The sequence below is a fragment of the Drosophila elegans genome, unplaced genomic scaffold (genome assembly GCF_018152505.1).
Source record: "Drosophila elegans isolate 14027-0461.03 unplaced genomic scaffold, ASM1815250v1 contig_149, whole genome shotgun sequence".
Taxonomy (NCBI): Eukaryota; Metazoa; Arthropoda; class Insecta; order Diptera; family Drosophilidae; genus Drosophila; species Drosophila elegans.
The window spans coordinates 24,378,483-24,395,884 of record NW_024545513.1 but is presented as its reverse complement, the minus strand read 5'-3'; the positions used below and the strand labels follow the sequence as shown (position 1 = coordinate 24,395,884).

Sequence of the window (17,402 nt, the reverse complement as noted above, 5' to 3'; positions counted from 1 at the left end):
TATGATATAGTCGTTCGATTCTAATGAAATTTAAACCGTAATTCTGAAATATTTAATTATTACTTTATCTCTAAGAACTAATAAAAAAAATTACAAAACAGCAAAGCTATCAATTTTTTTTATTTAATTTTTCCGATTGTTCGTATGATAGCTATATGCGATAGTCTTTGATCCGGCTCGTTTCGACTTATGTACTACCTGCAACAGAAAGTCAACCTTTGGGAATGTTTTATGCAGATTGCTTAAATACTGAGAGACTAGTTTATGTAGAAACGGACCGACAGACGGACGGACTGATCAAGAATATATATACTTCATAGGGTCGGAGATGTCTGCTTCACTGTAAAATTATAATACCCTCTGCAAGGGCATAAAAATGTTGGAATCTGTCTGTGTGACTGTCGAATTGGGAACGTAAGTTTTAGATGACGGACTAGTTGGAAGCTTTTTGCACGGCAAAACATTATGAACTATCATTAAACAAAAAAGGTTTGGGAATTGTTTGAACTTGATGATTCTGACGCTTGTAAATTCATCGGACGGAAGTGAATATATTATTTTGTTTATTTTATTTTTTTTTATGACCTGTTAGTTTTATTTTTTTATGAATTTTAGCCGGCTTAAGCTCTTGGTGTTTGCCATTTTTTTACTATGTTTATATATATTTATTTAAATTCAATGTAATGCGGTATAAAAACTCACATGAACATTTCAATAATATCAACTATTTGGAAGTAAATTTATCGTACTATTTAAATTTATTATATTGTTTATTTTCGTAAAATAGTGGTTAGTAAATCGTTTGTCGATTTAATTATGATACGCATAGATTAATGTTTCTTTTAAAAGTGAAGAGTTGATTTTCGGAAAAGAAACATTTAGCACGGCAAAAGCTTAATTTGCCATAGATGCGTCTCGGTGGGAATACGGTATAAGGCCTTTTGTGGACTATTTTTTATCGATAATGCTTTATGAACTCTTTCGATTTATTATTTCTCATATTGCCATTTACTTCAAAACAATTTGTTATGTTTAAAACACTTCTCAACCCTACCTGAAAATAATTATAACAATAATATAGATAACGATTCCCCGTAACTGCAAAAGCGGACGCGAACATAGTTATGGCGGGCATAAATAACTACTCTAGCTTAAAGTACGTATGTGACCTAATACATAATAATAGCATTCTAATAAATAACATCCATTTATAGATTCCAAGCGGAGCGTGGACTGCACGACGAGCAGCACCCTGAGAAGGGACATCCGGGATCTAGGGACTTGCCCACGACCTATAGCCCCAGCAAACACCTGGGAAGCAGGTTGGTAGAAACCAAACCCAAGTGTGCTTCATCCATCAGTTAAATTATATAAATTCCCCTATGACCACTCCATCGAATCAGCGTCGATCGCCGCGAGAAGTCGATGGTGGAGAATATTAATGCCGATCAAGATGCCATTAACAGAATCCAATATCTTAATCCAGAGCATGCCGCCCTATCGCTGCCGTTGGGAAAGCACAAAGTGCTGGACAAATACTCGGATGCTCAAGAAGATGGTGAGGTCGAAGGTTGGAGGTGTCAGCAAGCAATTATACGCACATATATCCATCTTACAGATACATCGGTTCGGAAGTACCTGGTCATGGGCGTTCAGTGGGTTTCCCTGGTCACCGAGAACCTGTTAAGCCATCCGTTCATAGTGCTGCGTCGGCAATGCCAGGTCTACAATGCCTCCAGGCGCTACCATCTGCATCCCTTCACACTTCTGCCCAGCATCGTCCATCTGCACCGTCGGCAGGGACTGACCACGCTGTGGAAGGGCGTGGGCAGCTGCCTCCTGGTGCGCGGCATGACCCTGGCCATAGACGACTTCATCTCGAAGTGCACCAGCTGGCCCAAGGAGGTGAATAGCCGAACCACATTGAAGCGCTTTGGACAGCACATACTCCTTAAATGGTATATGGTATTGCCATTTTCGCCCGTTATCACTATACCCTAACTCTTGATTCGTTTAAAGCATAAGCATTGGGCTGGTGGTGCCCTTTCATGCCGCCTCCCTCGTTGAGACTGTGCAGAGCGACATAGCCAGCGAAAAACCCGGACTTTTCGACGTCTTTCGGGAGGGAAGCCTGCGGCTCTTCTACTGGAGTTCACCGCAAAAAGGACGCATGCTGCCTGCCTGGGCGTTAATCGGCCCAAGTGTCTCCTTCGGCATCACCAAGTATCTCTTCAACTTGGTCATACGCGGCGTCTCATCTCGCATCATGCGGCGGCGAATAACGAATCAGTCGCAGGACAGCCAGGGCGGAAAGTTCCACGATAGTTCGCTGGAGCATCAGAATGCGGAAGTGTATGCAAACCTCATCGCCATACTGACCACTGAGGCCATCTTCTTTCCGTTCGAAACAATTCTGCATCGCCTGCAACTGCAGGGCACACGAACTATAATCGACAACCTCGACAATGGCTATGACGTGGTCCCCATCCTGACAAACTACCAAGGCGTTGTCGATTGCTACCAAACCACAATTGTTTCGGAGGGAGTTTGTGGTCTGTACAAGGGATTCGGAGCAATGATCCTGCAATTCGTGGCACACGTTGCCGTCATCAAATTGGCCAAATGGGTTGTGAATCAAATAGCTGAGGTCATATCCAATCGACCACCGGCTCGAATAGTGCAGTACTATAACCTCGATGGCATTGCTTGCTCGAGGTCCACGACACTGTCGCCGAGCATTTCCAGCACCGAAATGGAGGACAACAGCGTGGGACAGAATTCACTAGATTAGTTAATTGCTAGTCCAATTATTATGCATATGTAAATTATATGAAATCATTTAATTGTCGAAGTCTGTGTGTTTTTGTTTAGATCCCATGGCAAATAGTTTTCGACCAACAATAGAAAGAGATGCACAAAAAGAAAGAGACGGAAGAAAGTGTGTAAAGAAAAAATGTTATAGAAAACTGTTTAAACCAGTTAAACTTAAAATCTGAAACTGCAAAAGTTGATTATAATTATCGATGCGTTTCTCAAATCCAAAACTCAATGACTTAAAACCGACATACAAAAACAAAACTAAAATTGTGGAGCAAAAATAAATAAAAATTTAAAACTTTCTACACTCAATTCTTAGGCCAAACCGTTCATAAATACCTTTTAAAAAGTTAAAAACTTAAAAAGAAAGGATTCAATTAAAAAAAAACTATTTTCATGGTTGGTAACGTTGAAGTCGTTTTACAGGTCTATGCAAACAAAAACCGCAAATTTAACATGATGTATATTTTGTTTTGCTCAAAAATAAATATGCATTATATTTGAGTTATTTTTGTTTTTGTCAATGAAGTATTTGTTCAAAACAAAACCTATGAATAAAATACGATTACAAGACTTCAAATAAATTACTTCATAGGAAATAGCTGTTTTTTTTTTAGTTTTTTTAAAATGCCAACTTTGTATTTAAGCCAGCTGTTGAGATATAGAAGCACAGCTCGAAATATCCTTTTTTGTATCGAAAGCCATTTATTTGTATTATCCGTTTGATCCAAAAATGATATATACAACAACTGAACGTTAACAGAACAATATTTAATATGACTTCTGTTCATAAAAGTGTATGTCGTTTTATGTTGCACATTTTAAATTTAAGTTCTCTTCATCGTTGCCTTATTTCCTATACCACATCTGGAGGGTCTTCATCCGCTTCACTTTCTTCTGCAGCTGCAAGACTCCGTACATGAGTGCCTCCGCCGTGGGTGGGCAACCAGGCACATAGATGTCGACGGGGATTATCCGGTCGCAGCCGCGGACCACGGAGTACGAGTAATGGTAGTAGCCACCGCCGTTGGCACAGCTTCCCATCGAGATGACCCAACGTGGCTCGGGCATTTGGTCGTAGACCTTTCGCAATGCCGGTGCCATTTTGTTGGTCAAAGTGCCAGCCACGATGATGACATCCGCTTGACGCGGGGATGCACGGAAAACGACACCATAGCGATCCATGTCGTATCGCGGAGCTGCGATGTGCATCATTTCGACGGCACAGCAGGCCAGTCCGAATGTCAGGGGCCAAATGGAACCCTTGCGACCCCAGTTGAGGAGATCATCGAGCCGGGCCAATGACCATTCCGCGACGGAGGACTGCTTGGTTCCGAACGGAGAGTAACCCTTCTTGGGCAAGTTCTGCGCCGTTTCGGCGAGCGGCAGGGTTTGTTGTTGGCGCACCAAAACCATATTCAGTGCGGGCACAACAGACAGTGCATTCGAGTTGCCCTGGGCCATCCTTTGAAGGCCCTTGGCCAGGGTCGATGACATGATCGCCGAACGCAGCATGTTGGTCCTGCAAATCAATCGTAAAGTTATCTACGGCTAGTGCATTTAAACATTTAATACCTATTTATGTAACTTCAACCTAAGTCAATTTATAGGAGATGCGTATGGTATGCCCGCCGCTGGACTGCTGAAATATACCAACTGCTGCACCAAAATATACTAAAATATACCAACTAATTATCTAATACTTCGTTCCCAATGCGACACATCGGTCATCAATTTTCAGAGTGGATACCCTGTTCCCGCACTGGCACATCCGGATGTTCCAATTTCTTTTTGTTTCACCCTACTAGCATGTTTAATTTTTAGTGCACCTCTTAGCACTGTTATTTTCAAGGAAAAACATTCCTTGTCAACCAACGCAAATCCAAAGTCAAACACGAAATTTCGGGAAAGTTGAACAATTAAACACTTATGTTGATTAATTTTTTACAATTTTTAAACAGACATCGCAGCAATACTGTTTGTAAATAAGATTTTAAATAAAATTGTATTATTAAAAGATTATGACTCAAGACTTACGCTCTTTTTTTGTAGACTTTTATGAAAAAAAGCGTGATCTGTTTGCATTATCAAAATAACATTTTACTCAAGAAGAAAACGAGATAGAATGTTGATTTAGAAAAATTGTTTACGCATTATTTTAGAGGGCGTTAGCTTTTATCTACCCGACATGAGATAGTTGGAGGTTTCCAATGGTTTACTGCCCCAGAAATACAGATTCAACAGTGGTTCCTTCAAAAATAGTATCATCTTTGTTGCTTAGAAACGTAATCGTATCAGCTTATCAAAATTTAAAGTTGCATTCAAAACCAATAATACCAGATTACAGCCATAGGTCTTCCGATCAATTCCATGAAAGCTGCATAATCGACTCCGATACCAACCTAATAGAAAGGACTCAAAACTAGAACTAGAGTTTAAAAGCATATATTATGTTGATACTGATCAAGAATGGGGTTTACTCGGATTAAGAAAGGTAATTTAAATAAAACCTTTGCAAAGCGACAAAAGTACAGGGCTTTTGCATTTTTCCTTTATTTTGTAATATATGTGTTGGTGTAATTAAGTTCAGTTATCGTCTATTGTTACAGCGACTTGGGTAATGTATTGCTAACAATTGATTGGTAAGTAAAGCGATAAATCAAAGTAAAGATACCGGGTGCCTAATGGATTTTACAATGAGCACTCGTAGAAACTAAAAATCAAAAACCACTTGATGATTTAACTCGCTAATTTATATTTCAGTTTGAATTTGCAGATTGCGTTTGTTTGATTTTACTTTTCCAAAAAACTCCGGATGGGAAGCAGCTTGTTTTAGATGTCATCAATGTTGATAGCGTCTTCCTCTGGCTCCGCCTGGTTGGGGTTAGCGCGGTATTTGTCCCTTCGCATTCCTTCTTTATCAGATTCATCAGATTCGACAAACTCCTCCTCATCCTCCTCCTCCTCAGAGGATTCGGATTCTTCTTCGGCATTTTTAAGCCACTGGACGAACGGCATCACTTTTTCGTGTATTTCAGCAGCAATTTTCTTGGAAACATGTCGTTTGCTGACTTTCTGTGCCCACTCCAGTATGACCTTCTCCTCGAGTATGTCCAAATCATATAATATTTTAAAGATTCCAGCCACCTTGCTCATTAGAGTACTTGTATGTAGCTCAACTGTTTGCTCAACTCCGCCAATTAAATATCGCTGTGCCTTTGTATTATTAAGCGTGAAGCGAAGAAGCAAGTTACGGTTTTTATGCACATCCTTGATGATGTTTTCAGTAAAAAGCAGCTCAGCTAGGACCAGTGGAGCCTTGTTAAGAATATCCAAACGATCGGCTTCGATGAACAGTTCCTTATGAATTGCTATATCATCTAATTGCTTCTTGTCCCGCTTGTCCTTCACTAATTCATAGAAAATATCAATGCGCTCTTTCTCAGTTTTATCATAGTCATCGGAAATAGTCATGCCCTTGGCACCATCTGTCAGATCTTGTAAACGAGCACGTATAGCCTCCTAATGGGAGCGGAAATTGTTATAGTTCAATAAGCAAGCGAAAATATTTCTAAGAATTTGAAACACCTTACCTTCGAAACATCGACGCTCCATCCTTCATCGTCCTCCTCTTTGTTTTTCTCCGGAATGGCAGCGCTTATTTCCGCCTCGGTTTGAATAGCCTGGTTGGTTCCATTGCCGCCATCCGACTCTCCGCCGGAGTTGTTGGCCAAAGAGTTATTCGATATGGATCCATCGGAGTTATCGTTCTTTTGCTTCTGCTTCTTAGCGCGTTTGCCCTCGGTAAGGGACGATCCTTGGGCGGCCGGATTAAGCGATGGAGGATTTTTCACAATGAACGTGTTCACTTTGTGGTTGACCTTCAGCAGGCCATGGAAGCCACATGCCTTGCATGACTGCGAGATAGTCTGGTTCTTGGCAGATACAGTCAAATTGGTCTCCGGGTTGTCGCATTCGGGGCACAACACGAACTTGCGAATAAAGCCATCCAATAAATCTTGCAGCTTGTTCACATCGTGCGATCCATTCACAACAAAGCGCTCGTTCTGCAATGAAATGTTTAACCAGCACATACAGATACAGCTGAATTAGGTCGGGAATTGGAATTCACTAGTTACGTTATGTTACGTTACCTTATGATCAAACAGAGTCTGGGCGCCTAGCTCGCATCCAAAGTACTTGGTCGGATAGGTAGCCGGTCGACCTATGGCCCGAGCCACTTCAGCCATGTTAACGAGAACGGTCTTGATGCCGTTGCCCTTGCCTTCTACCTTTGCCTGCAGACGTGGCATCTTATAGCGATAGAAGATGTCCGTCACACTGCGATTGACGTTTACGGTGGCCATTTTGTAAGCTTTTTGGGTCCAAGGATAATGCTAATTTGGCTTATTGTTCGGGTAATGATGTTACTAATAGAGGAGGCCAGTGGTATCTATTGGTTGTATGTGGATGGTATTTTATTGACTTCACGTTCTTCGCTAGTTTGTGATTTTTCCAACTTTCGTTTCCGTTCATTAAATTTTCTTTTTTTTTTTTGTATTGCCGCCGCTTTTCACTTAACAAATGTACTGAGAATAAGCATGAATTGGTATATCCAACCGGTACCGCGAATTAATTGTGCTTTAATTAAACAACGGTGTACATAATTTGTTTGTTTTGTAGATTCAGTAAGAATTGCGTGAGAACAATTTTCTTTAAATTGTTTCGCAAAGGTATTATACTCTGATGTTATTTTGCTGAAGCTTTGGTTGAATTTTGCCTTGGTAAATATTCAGCTATTCTATTTCTTTAATTAAATATATACATATATATCTATATATATATATATGTATTTATATATATATATATTTATTTATATTGTAAATTTACCAGTTTAAGTCTTTAAAAAATGGCAAAACAACAGGCTCATGTGTACCTGAAGGGCTGTAACTTCCGATGTCTGTTACTCGAAGTCCTGTAAAAACAAAATTTCAAAAGATTTTGTAAGTCGCTATACAGAAATCGGAAAAGAAAGGGTTGTTACAGTTTCATCTCACCCATTAATCGGTTCTTCTCGCAATAAAACACGAGTCCTATACGAGTTTACTGATGCAATTAAACACTACATATATAACCTTAAAAATTACAATTTCTGTTTCACTAAATTAGTCGAATGACCCCAATACCCTATAAACTGAAACACTACGTGTGTTGGACTATTTTTTACGTTGGGGTTGTGTTTTCTATATTGCATAGCCTTAAACAGCCCCATCACTTGCCAGCATTTCGTTGCGTTTTTTGAAGGTAATCAAACTTTTGGCTTAAATAATTGCTAGCACGAAATGTAAAAACTATAAAATAAATGTCTCATAAATCTACATGCAGCGAAGAAAATTTAAATTATTTGGTCAATGCAATTATAATTTAGCACCTAGTTGTCTTTCCTCAGATATTTAATCAATTTTCGACGGGTATTACATGGATTTGGTGCTATGAAATAATTTCCTTAAGTCCATTACAAACCTAGACATCTTATGGTCATGTTACAAAAATATTTAAAAATTAAAATTCAATCGATGAAAAATATTTACATTTTCTTCCAGTGATTGCATGTGACCGCATAATGCCTACTTAGTTTTAAATTGTGAGCCAAAAACTCAAAGTTGCAATGACCGAACAAATAAATTCTCTTGAATTTGATAGCCTGATAAAAAGCAAAGCTCTGAATTGAAACTAAGAGTCAAAAACATTTTAAAGCAACATTCGTTTGAGAATTAATTGGGTGTTTTTTTTTTTATTTTGATCCCATTTGATTTGAATTCCGAGTTCGGTATTTTGTAAGCACAGAGAACTTGCAATTCAAAAGAAAATTGGAAGGCGCCTAAAAATTGATAATTATAACTATGTCGTTGACTTACCGGTGACTTATGGTTCGCCCTTTTGAATTCATGCACAGCTCGAACCCTTTACTCCGTTTTTGTTGAATTAGAAGTGCGGTTTTTTTTGCTGGTGTTTCTGAAAAATACAATTTCATGAATAAATAACTAACAGTTACTGCATTTGAGCTATTAAGCACGCGAGAGTTAATGTGTACTTAAGCTTGCTCAAACCCACAATGCATTTATACATTTATTCAATTATACAATTATAAACAAACAGACACTTTCTTGAAGGCGACCACTACGAAAATTTGAGATCTGATGAGGATACTCCCGCATGAAACTTAAGTCGCTTAAATGTGAGCTTATTTCAACGAAAAACCGAACCACAGTAAAGGGCGGTGCACTTAGCTCCATTTATTTTCCGATCAACTTTACAGAATAATGTTACGACTAAGTTTTTTTTAGATTCACTTTTAAAAAGAAGAGGAACGAGGGCACCCGCAAAATAAAGGTTAACGCAGAAAATTTGGGTAGATATTTCTCAAAAATGTTCTACTGAATACTGATAATTTGGTTAAACTGACAACTATTTCATACCGCTTTAGATTCAATTCCCAGTTCTTCTTATCCCAATAAAAAAACGAAGCATTGGCATTAAGTTTAAATCAAATCAACAACACCTGCATATTAAACCATAAGTTTTATAAATCTTTTTTGTCAGACCTCAATAAAAACAGTAACAATTTTGTGTTGGCATGGTTTTTCTAAAAAAAAAAAAAATGAGATTAAAATGTAGATAGAAAACCACACGCACAATAAGGAAAGTGGTGTTGAGCACGCGATATTATTAAAATTTCTTCTTCTGTAGCTTTCCTTAAATATAAATTGCGATTTTTTTTTGTTTGATATTGCTTGTGCTATTGTAGTTTAACTTGTTCGTATTCTTTCAGCATTTTGCTTATGATCATGTCAAATAAACAGCACTAGATATGGATTCTCTATAAGCAAAGATGTTTTAACAATTGCACGACCATTTCAAATAAGTTTTATTTCAGGCTATCGAAAATTACAATAACACATTAATTAATATTTTAAACACCGAAAAAAGGTTATGAGACTCGTTAGATCTTAAGATAGCTCTGTACTTTTATAGATTTTTATAACATTGCATTTTTAGTTTTATAAAAATCGAACGCATATATCAAAAAGTAAACGTAAAATAGGCATAACTTTGTTTTTTGTAGTGACTAGTGTAGCGCTAGGATAGGAACAACAAAAAATAAATAAATATACGTATTATATCAATATTGAATGTTAATTTATTTTAAAATAGCAAGGGTATTTAAACTTCGTGCATCAACATTTTTTTTTTTTTTGCTACTAACTGACTTTATTGACGTGCTTTTTTTCGTTCTGGTTACCGTAATTTGTAGTTATTGTCAAAATATATGTTTAAACGATTGTGTGCAAGATACGGGTTGGTATTAAAAGACCAAGGGAACCCGGTGCATAACACTTGGCAAAAATATTATCTCAAGTGAACCATTTCTTCTGTTCCACATGTGGCTTTAAAGGTAGAGAATAAAATCAAATGCATTTTTGTATGCTATAATATATATAAGAAACACTTAATATTTGCATGGTGTTATAATTTTTAAAAATAATAACAAAGTTGAGCACGAGACAAGCTTAAAACACAAACTAAATCTTGTTTCCTACTTTGGTCGATATTATAATGCACTTATATTTTTGTTTTGAAGAAATTACTGGAATTAAATGGGGTTGATTTTAGTTACCATATAATGGAAAAGTTTGGAAGCAACCCAAAAAACAACACAAAATACTTCACTCCCTCGCACTTTTTTTTGTACTATTTAACACTGCAAATCGCCATATGTTCTCGAATAGTAATTAAATACATAGATGTGGAATGCAAAGGGATTTAACGATTTAATGGGTTCGTTGTTACTTACCACCGTATCTTTCAAAAGTCATATAAGATTTTGTTTCCCCTCCTTGGGGTGCGCAATGCCAGTTCGCAAATTAGACAAAGATATCTTACTCTCGGGTATTCTTCGTTAAGTCAATCGGAAATTGACTCAAAAAATATATAAATGAAAAACAAACAAATCGCTCTTTCACAAGAATTTGGTAGGTTTTATCAGCGATCCAGTGCTAATATTACTAGGGGCGCCTAAATCGCACAAATTGAAAATTTGGTCTCAACTTTTCTGCAAAGGGAAAGAAAATAAAATTAGGAATGCGCATGAACGAGCATATGTATACCACTCGGTATACTTTGCATTGCTGACATTACATTACTCAACTATTTAGTTAAAAAAAAAAGGTTAATATAATACGCAAGTACATACATATATATATTTTTTCTTATGTATTAAAACGTATAAAGTATGTATTGCATGAAATATAAAGTATAGTTTTTTAATTCAAACGATAATTTTTTGTATTTATAGATTAAGTTAAATTCCTATCGGACGTAAGCCTAACACAACGTTATTAAAAGTAATGGGAAGCTTATTTGCCCAATAAATGTATATTTTCATGCACGTATGCATTTACATATGGATGGAAGCCACGCCATTTAAACTTTTGAGGTTGTGTTCGTTAAACTCTTTCACTTTTCTATACCTTTTTTCTTCAATATTACATTAACGCGTTACTTGTGACAATCAAAGTAAATTAATAATTTTGCTTAATAAACCATTCAGGAATATATATTCTCCAAAGATGAACATACGACTCTACGTCACTGCACAATATAATGACTTACGTAGGGGTGCATTCAATGATTATCGATTGGTCAAAAATATGTTGAAAATTATCTATACATATTTCACACTAATATTTTTACATCATTTTGGTACAGCGCAATAAAGAAACAATTGGGGAAAATAAATTATATATATTTTTGGGCATTCCTCTAAGTGTCGAATACAAATGCTTAATGAGTGTCGTTTTCTGCTCAACATTTTATTTAATAATTTGTCTGTATATTTTTAATGTAAAAAATTACCCATTTTATCCCATAACTGCACGATTAAAATTATTAAAACTTGTTGATTTTCTGCTAGATTTAAAAGAGTTTTACTATTTTGTTGCCGGGATGGCAGTTTCAAATACTTCAAATAAGGTTCTCTTTAAGAAAAGGAACCGAGCTGATCTAAAAACGAAATCTTTCGTTTTTTTTTAAATATGTCATAAAACATTACGAACGGTGAAATTAACGCAATTAATTAACATTCTAATTTAACCCAGCTGGCATAAATTACAAATATGCTTTAAATCACCATAATAGTCAATTCAGCTGGAGGCGAAGTGCTAAGCCAGCCTGGAATTTGTAAACAGAAAAGTTGTAAGTTTTTTTAATTCTGATAAATTTAAGCTTATTGGTCAAGAGCATTAAATGATACAAAGGACCACTCTAAAAAGTGTGCTCACTGAAAATTTGGATGGCAGATAAAAAAAATCCCAACTATTCCACTGCGCTCTGTACGATTCTGGAATTGTTTATTGGATTTTATTATCGTGTTTTCATGAATATTGATTAGTTACGCAATTTAAGAGTTTATTAATTATATTATTAAGTAATCAACTAAACGTTTGCATACTTGTCCAATAACTTTGTAATTTTGTCATTAGATCCGACATTATATGTTTTTGAAAGATGAGTTGAATGGGGATCAGAACGAATCGGAAAAGACCATGCGGCAGTGTACATACGCTATTATAAAAATAATATAAAAATATCGATTTATTTTGTTTCGGCTATAAAAATAAGTTGTTAAAAATATATTCGTTACAGTAAATATTTATCGATATTTTCATACTTTTTGACTACCTTTTTCATATCGATTTATTTTTCTGAGTATACAGAACGTACTTTCATTTCGTTGTTTTACAAAAATAATATTTTTATATACTTGCGGATATTTAAATCGGCAAAAAATGTGCCGCTAAATTATTGTGAATCTAATGGTATAGACGACTCGCTCAACAAATATATATTAAAGGCAATCACGACGAAAACTCGTGAGTACCCAATACCAAATGGACGCTTCTAAATACTTACATGAATAGATACATGTTTACATACATATGTATATCGATGTGTACTATACATCTCGTTATAAACAGTTTAGAATTATATTCTGACGTAATAAACACCCAAAATGTAAACCCAATAGTTTTTAAACCATTTTAAACAATATAAAGATAAATAATTAACCAAAAAAGAGCATGTATACATGCATACATGTACATATGTACATACTTACCTGGGCAGGTTTTACCGAAGCTTGATTATTTTTGGTGTTCTGCTACCACGAATCATACGTACTTACATGTGTATATATGTATGTATGTACATTATACGTTGTGCTTACACTCGGCATCATATCTCTTTATTGCTGGATAAATAATTTAGAAAGTGTTAATTTTACAGCAAATATGTACAGGATGTCTTATTTTTTCATAAAAGTTAATAACAACAAATAGCCCAAAGTTTAATAATTTTGGGAACAGGTGATTATTGCGTTTACCATGATTTTTCAATATTTCTACTCGCCGCATTTTGATTGAATTTACTTCTTAGTGCTTTGAACACAGTATTTTTTCCAATCGGATAAACAACTGTCTTGTAAATATTAAATGGAATGGAAGAATAGGTCGTTTTCTTGTTGAAAAGAGCAAATTTCTTGTATTTCTGAACTGCTTGTTTTTTTATCTTAAAAATTGGATGTAAAATGGCTCACAACTTAAAGTACATATAGAGATAAGGCAAATAAACGTAAAAAAAATACCAATAAAATCAATATACCGGGGTGTAATTAAACAAAAGTATTTGTTTCAAATGGAGTAATCAAATCAAAGCCAAATTTTTTGTTTTCAAATCCGCTTAAGATCTTTTCTTAGGTAAAATTGTTTGAAGATTAGCTTTTTCCATGGCTAAATAAGATTTGAAAGTATCTTCATAAAACCGACCCGACCATATGAAAAAAAAGGTCTAAGAAACTTTAAAATCTTTCGAAGACATTGTTAGGGCGTCCTCAGAAAAAGATTACAAATTTGTAAGCTCTAAAAAATTATTAAAAAAATATTTATCAGTCAAGTGACATTATTTTTCTTAATAATCGTATGTACTGGTATCAGAGAAGAATTAATTTTTTTTTTGGTTGTGTCAAGGAAACATTAAGCAACTTCTTTGTTTTGCCTTAAATGAAACTTTCCAGTGTTTAACTTACTTTAAGCTTACGACGAAGATAAGAAAATGGGTCTTAAAATTTTCAGGTAGGCAGCAATATAATACACAGTGCTCTGAAAATACATCTTGACAATAAATTAAAGATTGTGTTTTCTATTATATTTTTGTGTACACTTTGTTCGGATAACAGCTTGATGTAAGCTTAGCTTTATTATGAAATTTGGCATTATTTACTATATTTTTGGTGTTTGTTTTCATTACAGAAATAAGTGCTGAAATTATTTGGTGAGTCATGGAGGATCCAAATCGCATGTTGGCTCACACCGGTGGCATGATGGCGCCACAAGGATATGGTTTGTCTGGCCAGGACGATGGTCAAAATACTGGCAGCGAAAACGAGGTGCGCAAGCAAAAGGACATTGGCGAGATATTGCAACAAATAATGAGCATTTCGGAACAATCGCTTGACGAGGCACAAGCCAGAAAACACACGCTTAACTGTCACCGGATGAAGCCGGCACTGTTCTCTGTACTGTGCGAAATTAAGGAGAAGACTGGTATGTTCCAAATATTAATCTCAATAGAACTTTATAAATACCTATAGGGCAGATCGTTCCCAAATTGGTAATTTAATATGAAATTGCATGTACACAATATAAATAATACAAAACAATGTATGTAAGTCCTTAAATCAATGGCAGACTCATAAGTACTAAACTGCCATAAGAACGATCCGAAAATCTAGAGAACTTCCTTAGTTTTGAAAATTAAAAACACGTTAAAAATTCAAAACATATTCAACTCGAAAGGTATACTAACTTTGGCTAGCCTAAATTAACAATAATTTTCTTATTTCCTAACAACAAAAATGGCTTCCTATTTTTCTAGTCCTTTCAATTCGCAATACTCAGGAGGAGGAGCCACCAGATCCGCAACTCATGAGGTTGGACAACATGCTTATTGCCGAGGGCGTGGCAGGACCCGAAAAAGGAGGTGGCGGAGCGGCTGCTGCATCTGCTGCTGCGGCCAGCCAGGGTGGATCCTTGTCCATAGATGGTGCTGACAATGCCATTGAGCATTCCGACTACCGTGCCAAGCTGGCACAGATTCGTCAAATATATCATCAAGAGTTGGAGAAATATGAGCAGGCATGCAACGAATTCACCACGCATGTTATGAATCTTTTACGTGAACAGAGCCGCACGAGGTCAGTAGTATAAAGCGCGAATTTGTGTGGTAGATTTAAATATTAATTAAAGTTCCGGTGCGGCATAACTATTTCAGACCGATTACACCAAAGGAAATTGAACGAATGGTGCAGATCATTCACAAAAAGTTTAGTTCCATACAAATGCAGTTGAAGCAGTCGACCTGTGAGGCTGTAATGATTCTACGTTCGCGTTTCTTGGACGCTCGTCGTAAGCGCCGTAACTTCAGTAAGCAGGCATCCGAAATTCTCAATGAGTACTTCTACAGTCACTTGAGTAACCCATATCCATCCGAAGAGGCCAAAGAAGAGTTGGCACGAAAATGTGGCATAACGGTGAGTTGTTAACTTAATTTTGCGCTCTATTTCAGCATGTTATAATGCCCAACACTACCCACTCATCTGCGCCAGGTCTCCCAAGTATCCAATTGGTTTGGCAACAAGCGAATTCGCTATAAGAAGAACATTGGAAAGGCACAAGAGGAGGCCAATTTGTATGCGGCTAAGAAGGCTGCAGGCGCTTCACCGTATTCCATGGCTGGTCCTCCGAGTGGGACAACCACACCCATGATGTCACCCGCTCCCCCGCAGGATTCAATGGGCTATCCAATGGGCTCGGGCGGCTACGACCAGCAGCAACCGTACGACAACAGCATGGGTGGATATGATCCCAATCTCCACCAGGATCTAAGCCCCTGAGGATCAGGGCTGTGAACCACTCCGAATCGGAGACTCCCTCATGCAGTTGCGGTCAAAATAACTGCACTGAAAATCTATCATGCAGTTTCTTCCTAATTATGTTTTCTTAGGGCGCTTGTAAGATGCACTCTTTATACAAAATACAGTTTATATTTGCTCTTTTGCTAGGACCAACAATCCCGAAGTTAAACACAACTGTTTAACTACGCTTCCTTGTTTTTTTTTTTTGCAATCAGTCAGTTAAGCTTAAAATTCCTTTAAATTTAGATATAGTTCAGATAGACATACGTGAGTAGAATAAAAGAAAGATTTCAACTAAATTGTGTTTGCTAGATTTTGTTATGTCGAAAACATTGCTTCTTATAAAAAATTAGTACGATAACAAAATGTATTTCTAAATGGCTCAGTTTCCTGACTAAAACCCGAAGCTATTCAACAATTTAAGCAGTATATACCGTTAAGGTATTACGGTCATATATATGCTTTTAATTATTGATACAAATGTTAGCATGTTTGCAACATGTAAACTGTAAAATAAATAAATACGTAATTTTTGTTTTAAGCAAGTATACTTTTTGACCCAACTGATATCGGAGTTAAGTCGTAACATAAATTCTTGAAAGATTTATAATCAATGCAGAGACTTCTGTAGGACACCATTAGCTTATATATTAACCATTGAAAACATATTCAAAGAAACTCAAATTAACTAATAGTATACGATATATTTACAAAGAATGGAGGCATAGTTTCAGTGCTTTTACTTTGACCGCAGCTGTGTATAAATATATTTTAATACATTTACCTATATTTGCGGGTATATACAAATATTGCATGTGTAAATCATACTATGACGGTTCTTTTTGGCTACAGTACGTATACGACAGCAAAATAGTGTTTACTAAATTTAAATCTGTACGAAATTTTTAACTTGAACAATACGAAACTAAACCATGTATACGATGTATATCAAATAAATAAATAATACATGTTGTTGTTATCCGCACACGTCAACTAATAACAAATATTTTTAATGTAAAAACAATAAAGTCTTGGAAAAATAAAATGTCCCATTCCTAACGAAAGACGAATTTTGCTGCATTGGATTCGATTTTTTTTAATTGAAAAACAAGTGTATTGAAAAACTTATTTTTTAATATTTAATATGTGTTTTATTACATAATACAAAGTATTTTATTTTGAGAATGTGCTGGTTACATTATTTTCGCTTATTTGCAGTTGTCATTTAATTTAAATGATTTTTAAGTGATTTTTTTTACCTTACCTTTGTTTTCTATTAATTTAATTGCATTGCAGATATAAATAAATGCCGAAAAATTCGTCATTCGCTTCGAATGAAATAGACCGGAATGAATTAAAATGGATATTAAAACAGATAATTTAAAACAATACAAACACGATTATAATTTTAACTGAAAAATAACATTTGTCAACGCCCGTCTTTCGCTCACATAACGGTCAAATGAAACCATTCAATGTATTTCAGTAAGATAAGGTACTGCATTAAAATTTTTGGATAACAATAGAAAAATATATAAATACACAACTTTACACG

The 17,402-nt window shown here is 36.0% G+C and overlaps 5 protein-coding genes across 5 annotated transcripts; 2 read left to right on the top strand and 3 right to left on the bottom strand.

Annotated features, from left to right (window-relative positions):
- The first annotated feature begins 988 nt into the window (after window positions 1-988).
- Window positions 989-2,851, top strand: LOC108148182 (solute carrier family 25 member 46). The gene is made up of 5 exons (XM_017275087.2): window positions 989-1,156; window positions 1,215-1,322; window positions 1,404-1,558; window positions 1,619-1,958; window positions 2,020-2,851. Exons 1-5 carry the CDS (start codon window positions 1,125-1,127, stop codon window positions 2,789-2,791), a joined length of 1,407 nt encoding a protein of 468 aa, XP_017130576.1. The 5' UTR covers window positions 989-1,124; the 3' UTR covers window positions 2,792-2,851.
- Window positions 2,852-3,499: 648 nt separating this feature from the next.
- On the bottom strand, window positions 3,500-4,479 carry LOC108148120 (NADH-quinone oxidoreductase subunit B 2). Its single transcript, XM_017274969.1, has 2 exons — window positions 4,393-4,479; window positions 3,500-4,339 (listed from the first exon to the last, which is right to left on the bottom strand). Exon 2 carries the CDS (start codon window positions 4,330-4,332, stop codon window positions 3,667-3,669), a length of 666 nt encoding a protein of 221 aa, XP_017130458.1. The 5' UTR covers window positions 4,333-4,339; window positions 4,393-4,479; the 3' UTR covers window positions 3,500-3,666.
- Window positions 4,480-5,346: 867 nt separating this feature from the next.
- On the bottom strand, window positions 5,347-7,240 carry LOC121466737 (eukaryotic translation initiation factor 5). The gene is made up of 3 exons (XM_041710659.1): window positions 6,972-7,240; window positions 6,411-6,884; window positions 5,347-6,339 (listed from the first exon to the last, which is right to left on the bottom strand). Exons 1-3 carry the CDS (start codon window positions 7,182-7,184, stop codon window positions 5,650-5,652), a joined length of 1,377 nt encoding a protein of 458 aa, XP_041566593.1. The 5' UTR covers window positions 7,185-7,240; the 3' UTR covers window positions 5,347-5,649.
- A 116-nt stretch (window positions 7,241-7,356) lies between these two features.
- On the bottom strand, window positions 7,357-11,484 carry LOC108148159. Its single transcript, XM_017275056.2, has 4 exons — window positions 11,349-11,484; window positions 10,673-10,930; window positions 8,736-8,832; window positions 7,357-7,792 (listed from the first exon to the last, which is right to left on the bottom strand). Exons 2-4 carry the CDS (start codon window positions 10,692-10,694, stop codon window positions 7,744-7,746), a joined length of 168 nt encoding a protein of 55 aa, XP_017130545.2. The 5' UTR covers window positions 10,695-10,930; window positions 11,349-11,484; the 3' UTR covers window positions 7,357-7,743.
- Window positions 11,485-12,568: 1,084 nt separating this feature from the next.
- Window positions 12,569-16,826, top strand: LOC108148160 (homeobox protein extradenticle). Its single transcript, XM_017275057.2, has 5 exons — window positions 12,569-12,749; window positions 14,184-14,477; window positions 14,809-15,127; window positions 15,205-15,463; window positions 15,539-16,826. The coding sequence occupies exons 2-5, from the start codon at window positions 14,213-14,215 to the stop codon at window positions 15,824-15,826; spliced, it is 1,131 nt and encodes a 376-aa protein (XP_017130546.1). The 5' UTR covers window positions 12,569-12,749; window positions 14,184-14,212; the 3' UTR covers window positions 15,827-16,826.
- The last annotated feature ends 576 nt before the right edge of the window (window positions 16,827-17,402 follow it).

Excerpts from the sequence above, each read along its gene's own strand:
- LOC108148159 (XM_017275056.2), bottom strand. The coding sequence starts at position 10,694 with ATGACTTTTGAAAGATACGGTG. Across the intron at positions 8,833-10,672 it reads GACTTTTGAAAGATACGGTG|AAACACCAGCAAAAAAAACC; the intron begins GTAAGTAACAAC and ends TGTATTTTTCAG. Across the intron at positions 7,793-8,735 it reads GGGCGAACCATAAGTCACCG|GACTTCGAGTAACAGACATC; the intron begins GTAAGTCAACGA and ends TTGTTTTTACAG.
- LOC121466737 (XM_041710659.1), bottom strand. The coding sequence starts at position 7,184 with ATGGCCACCGTAAACGTCAATCGCAGTGTGACGGACATCTTCTATCGC. Across the intron at positions 6,885-6,971 it reads AGACTCTGTTTGATCATAAG|AACGAGCGCTTTGTTGTGAA; the intron begins GTAACGTAACAT and ends ATTTCATTGCAG. Across the intron at positions 6,340-6,410 it reads GGAGCGTCGATGTTTCGAAG|GAGGCTATACGTGCTCGTTT; the intron begins GTAAGGTGTTTC and ends CGCTCCCATTAG.
- LOC108148160 (XM_017275057.2), top strand. The coding sequence starts at position 14,213 with ATGGAGGATCCAAATCGCATGTTGGCTCACACCGGTGGCATGATGGCG. Across the intron at positions 14,478-14,808 it reads CGAAATTAAGGAGAAGACTG|TCCTTTCAATTCGCAATACT; the intron begins GTATGTTCCAAA and ends CTATTTTTCTAG. Across the intron at positions 15,464-15,538 it reads CACGAAAATGTGGCATAACG|GTCTCCCAAGTATCCAATTG; the intron begins GTGAGTTGTTAA and ends CATCTGCGCCAG.
- LOC108148120 (XM_017274969.1), bottom strand. The coding sequence starts at position 4,332 with ATGCTGCGTTCGGCGATCATGTCATCGACCCTGGCCAAGGGCCTTCAA.
- LOC108148182 (XM_017275087.2), top strand. The coding sequence starts at position 1,125 with ATGGCGGGCATAAATAACTACTCTAGCTTAAA. Across the intron at positions 1,157-1,214 it reads AATAACTACTCTAGCTTAAA|ATTCCAAGCGGAGCGTGGAC; the intron begins GTACGTATGTGA and ends ATCCATTTATAG. Across the intron at positions 1,323-1,403 it reads AGCAAACACCTGGGAAGCAG|CGTCGATCGCCGCGAGAAGT; the intron begins GTTGGTAGAAAC and ends CCATCGAATCAG.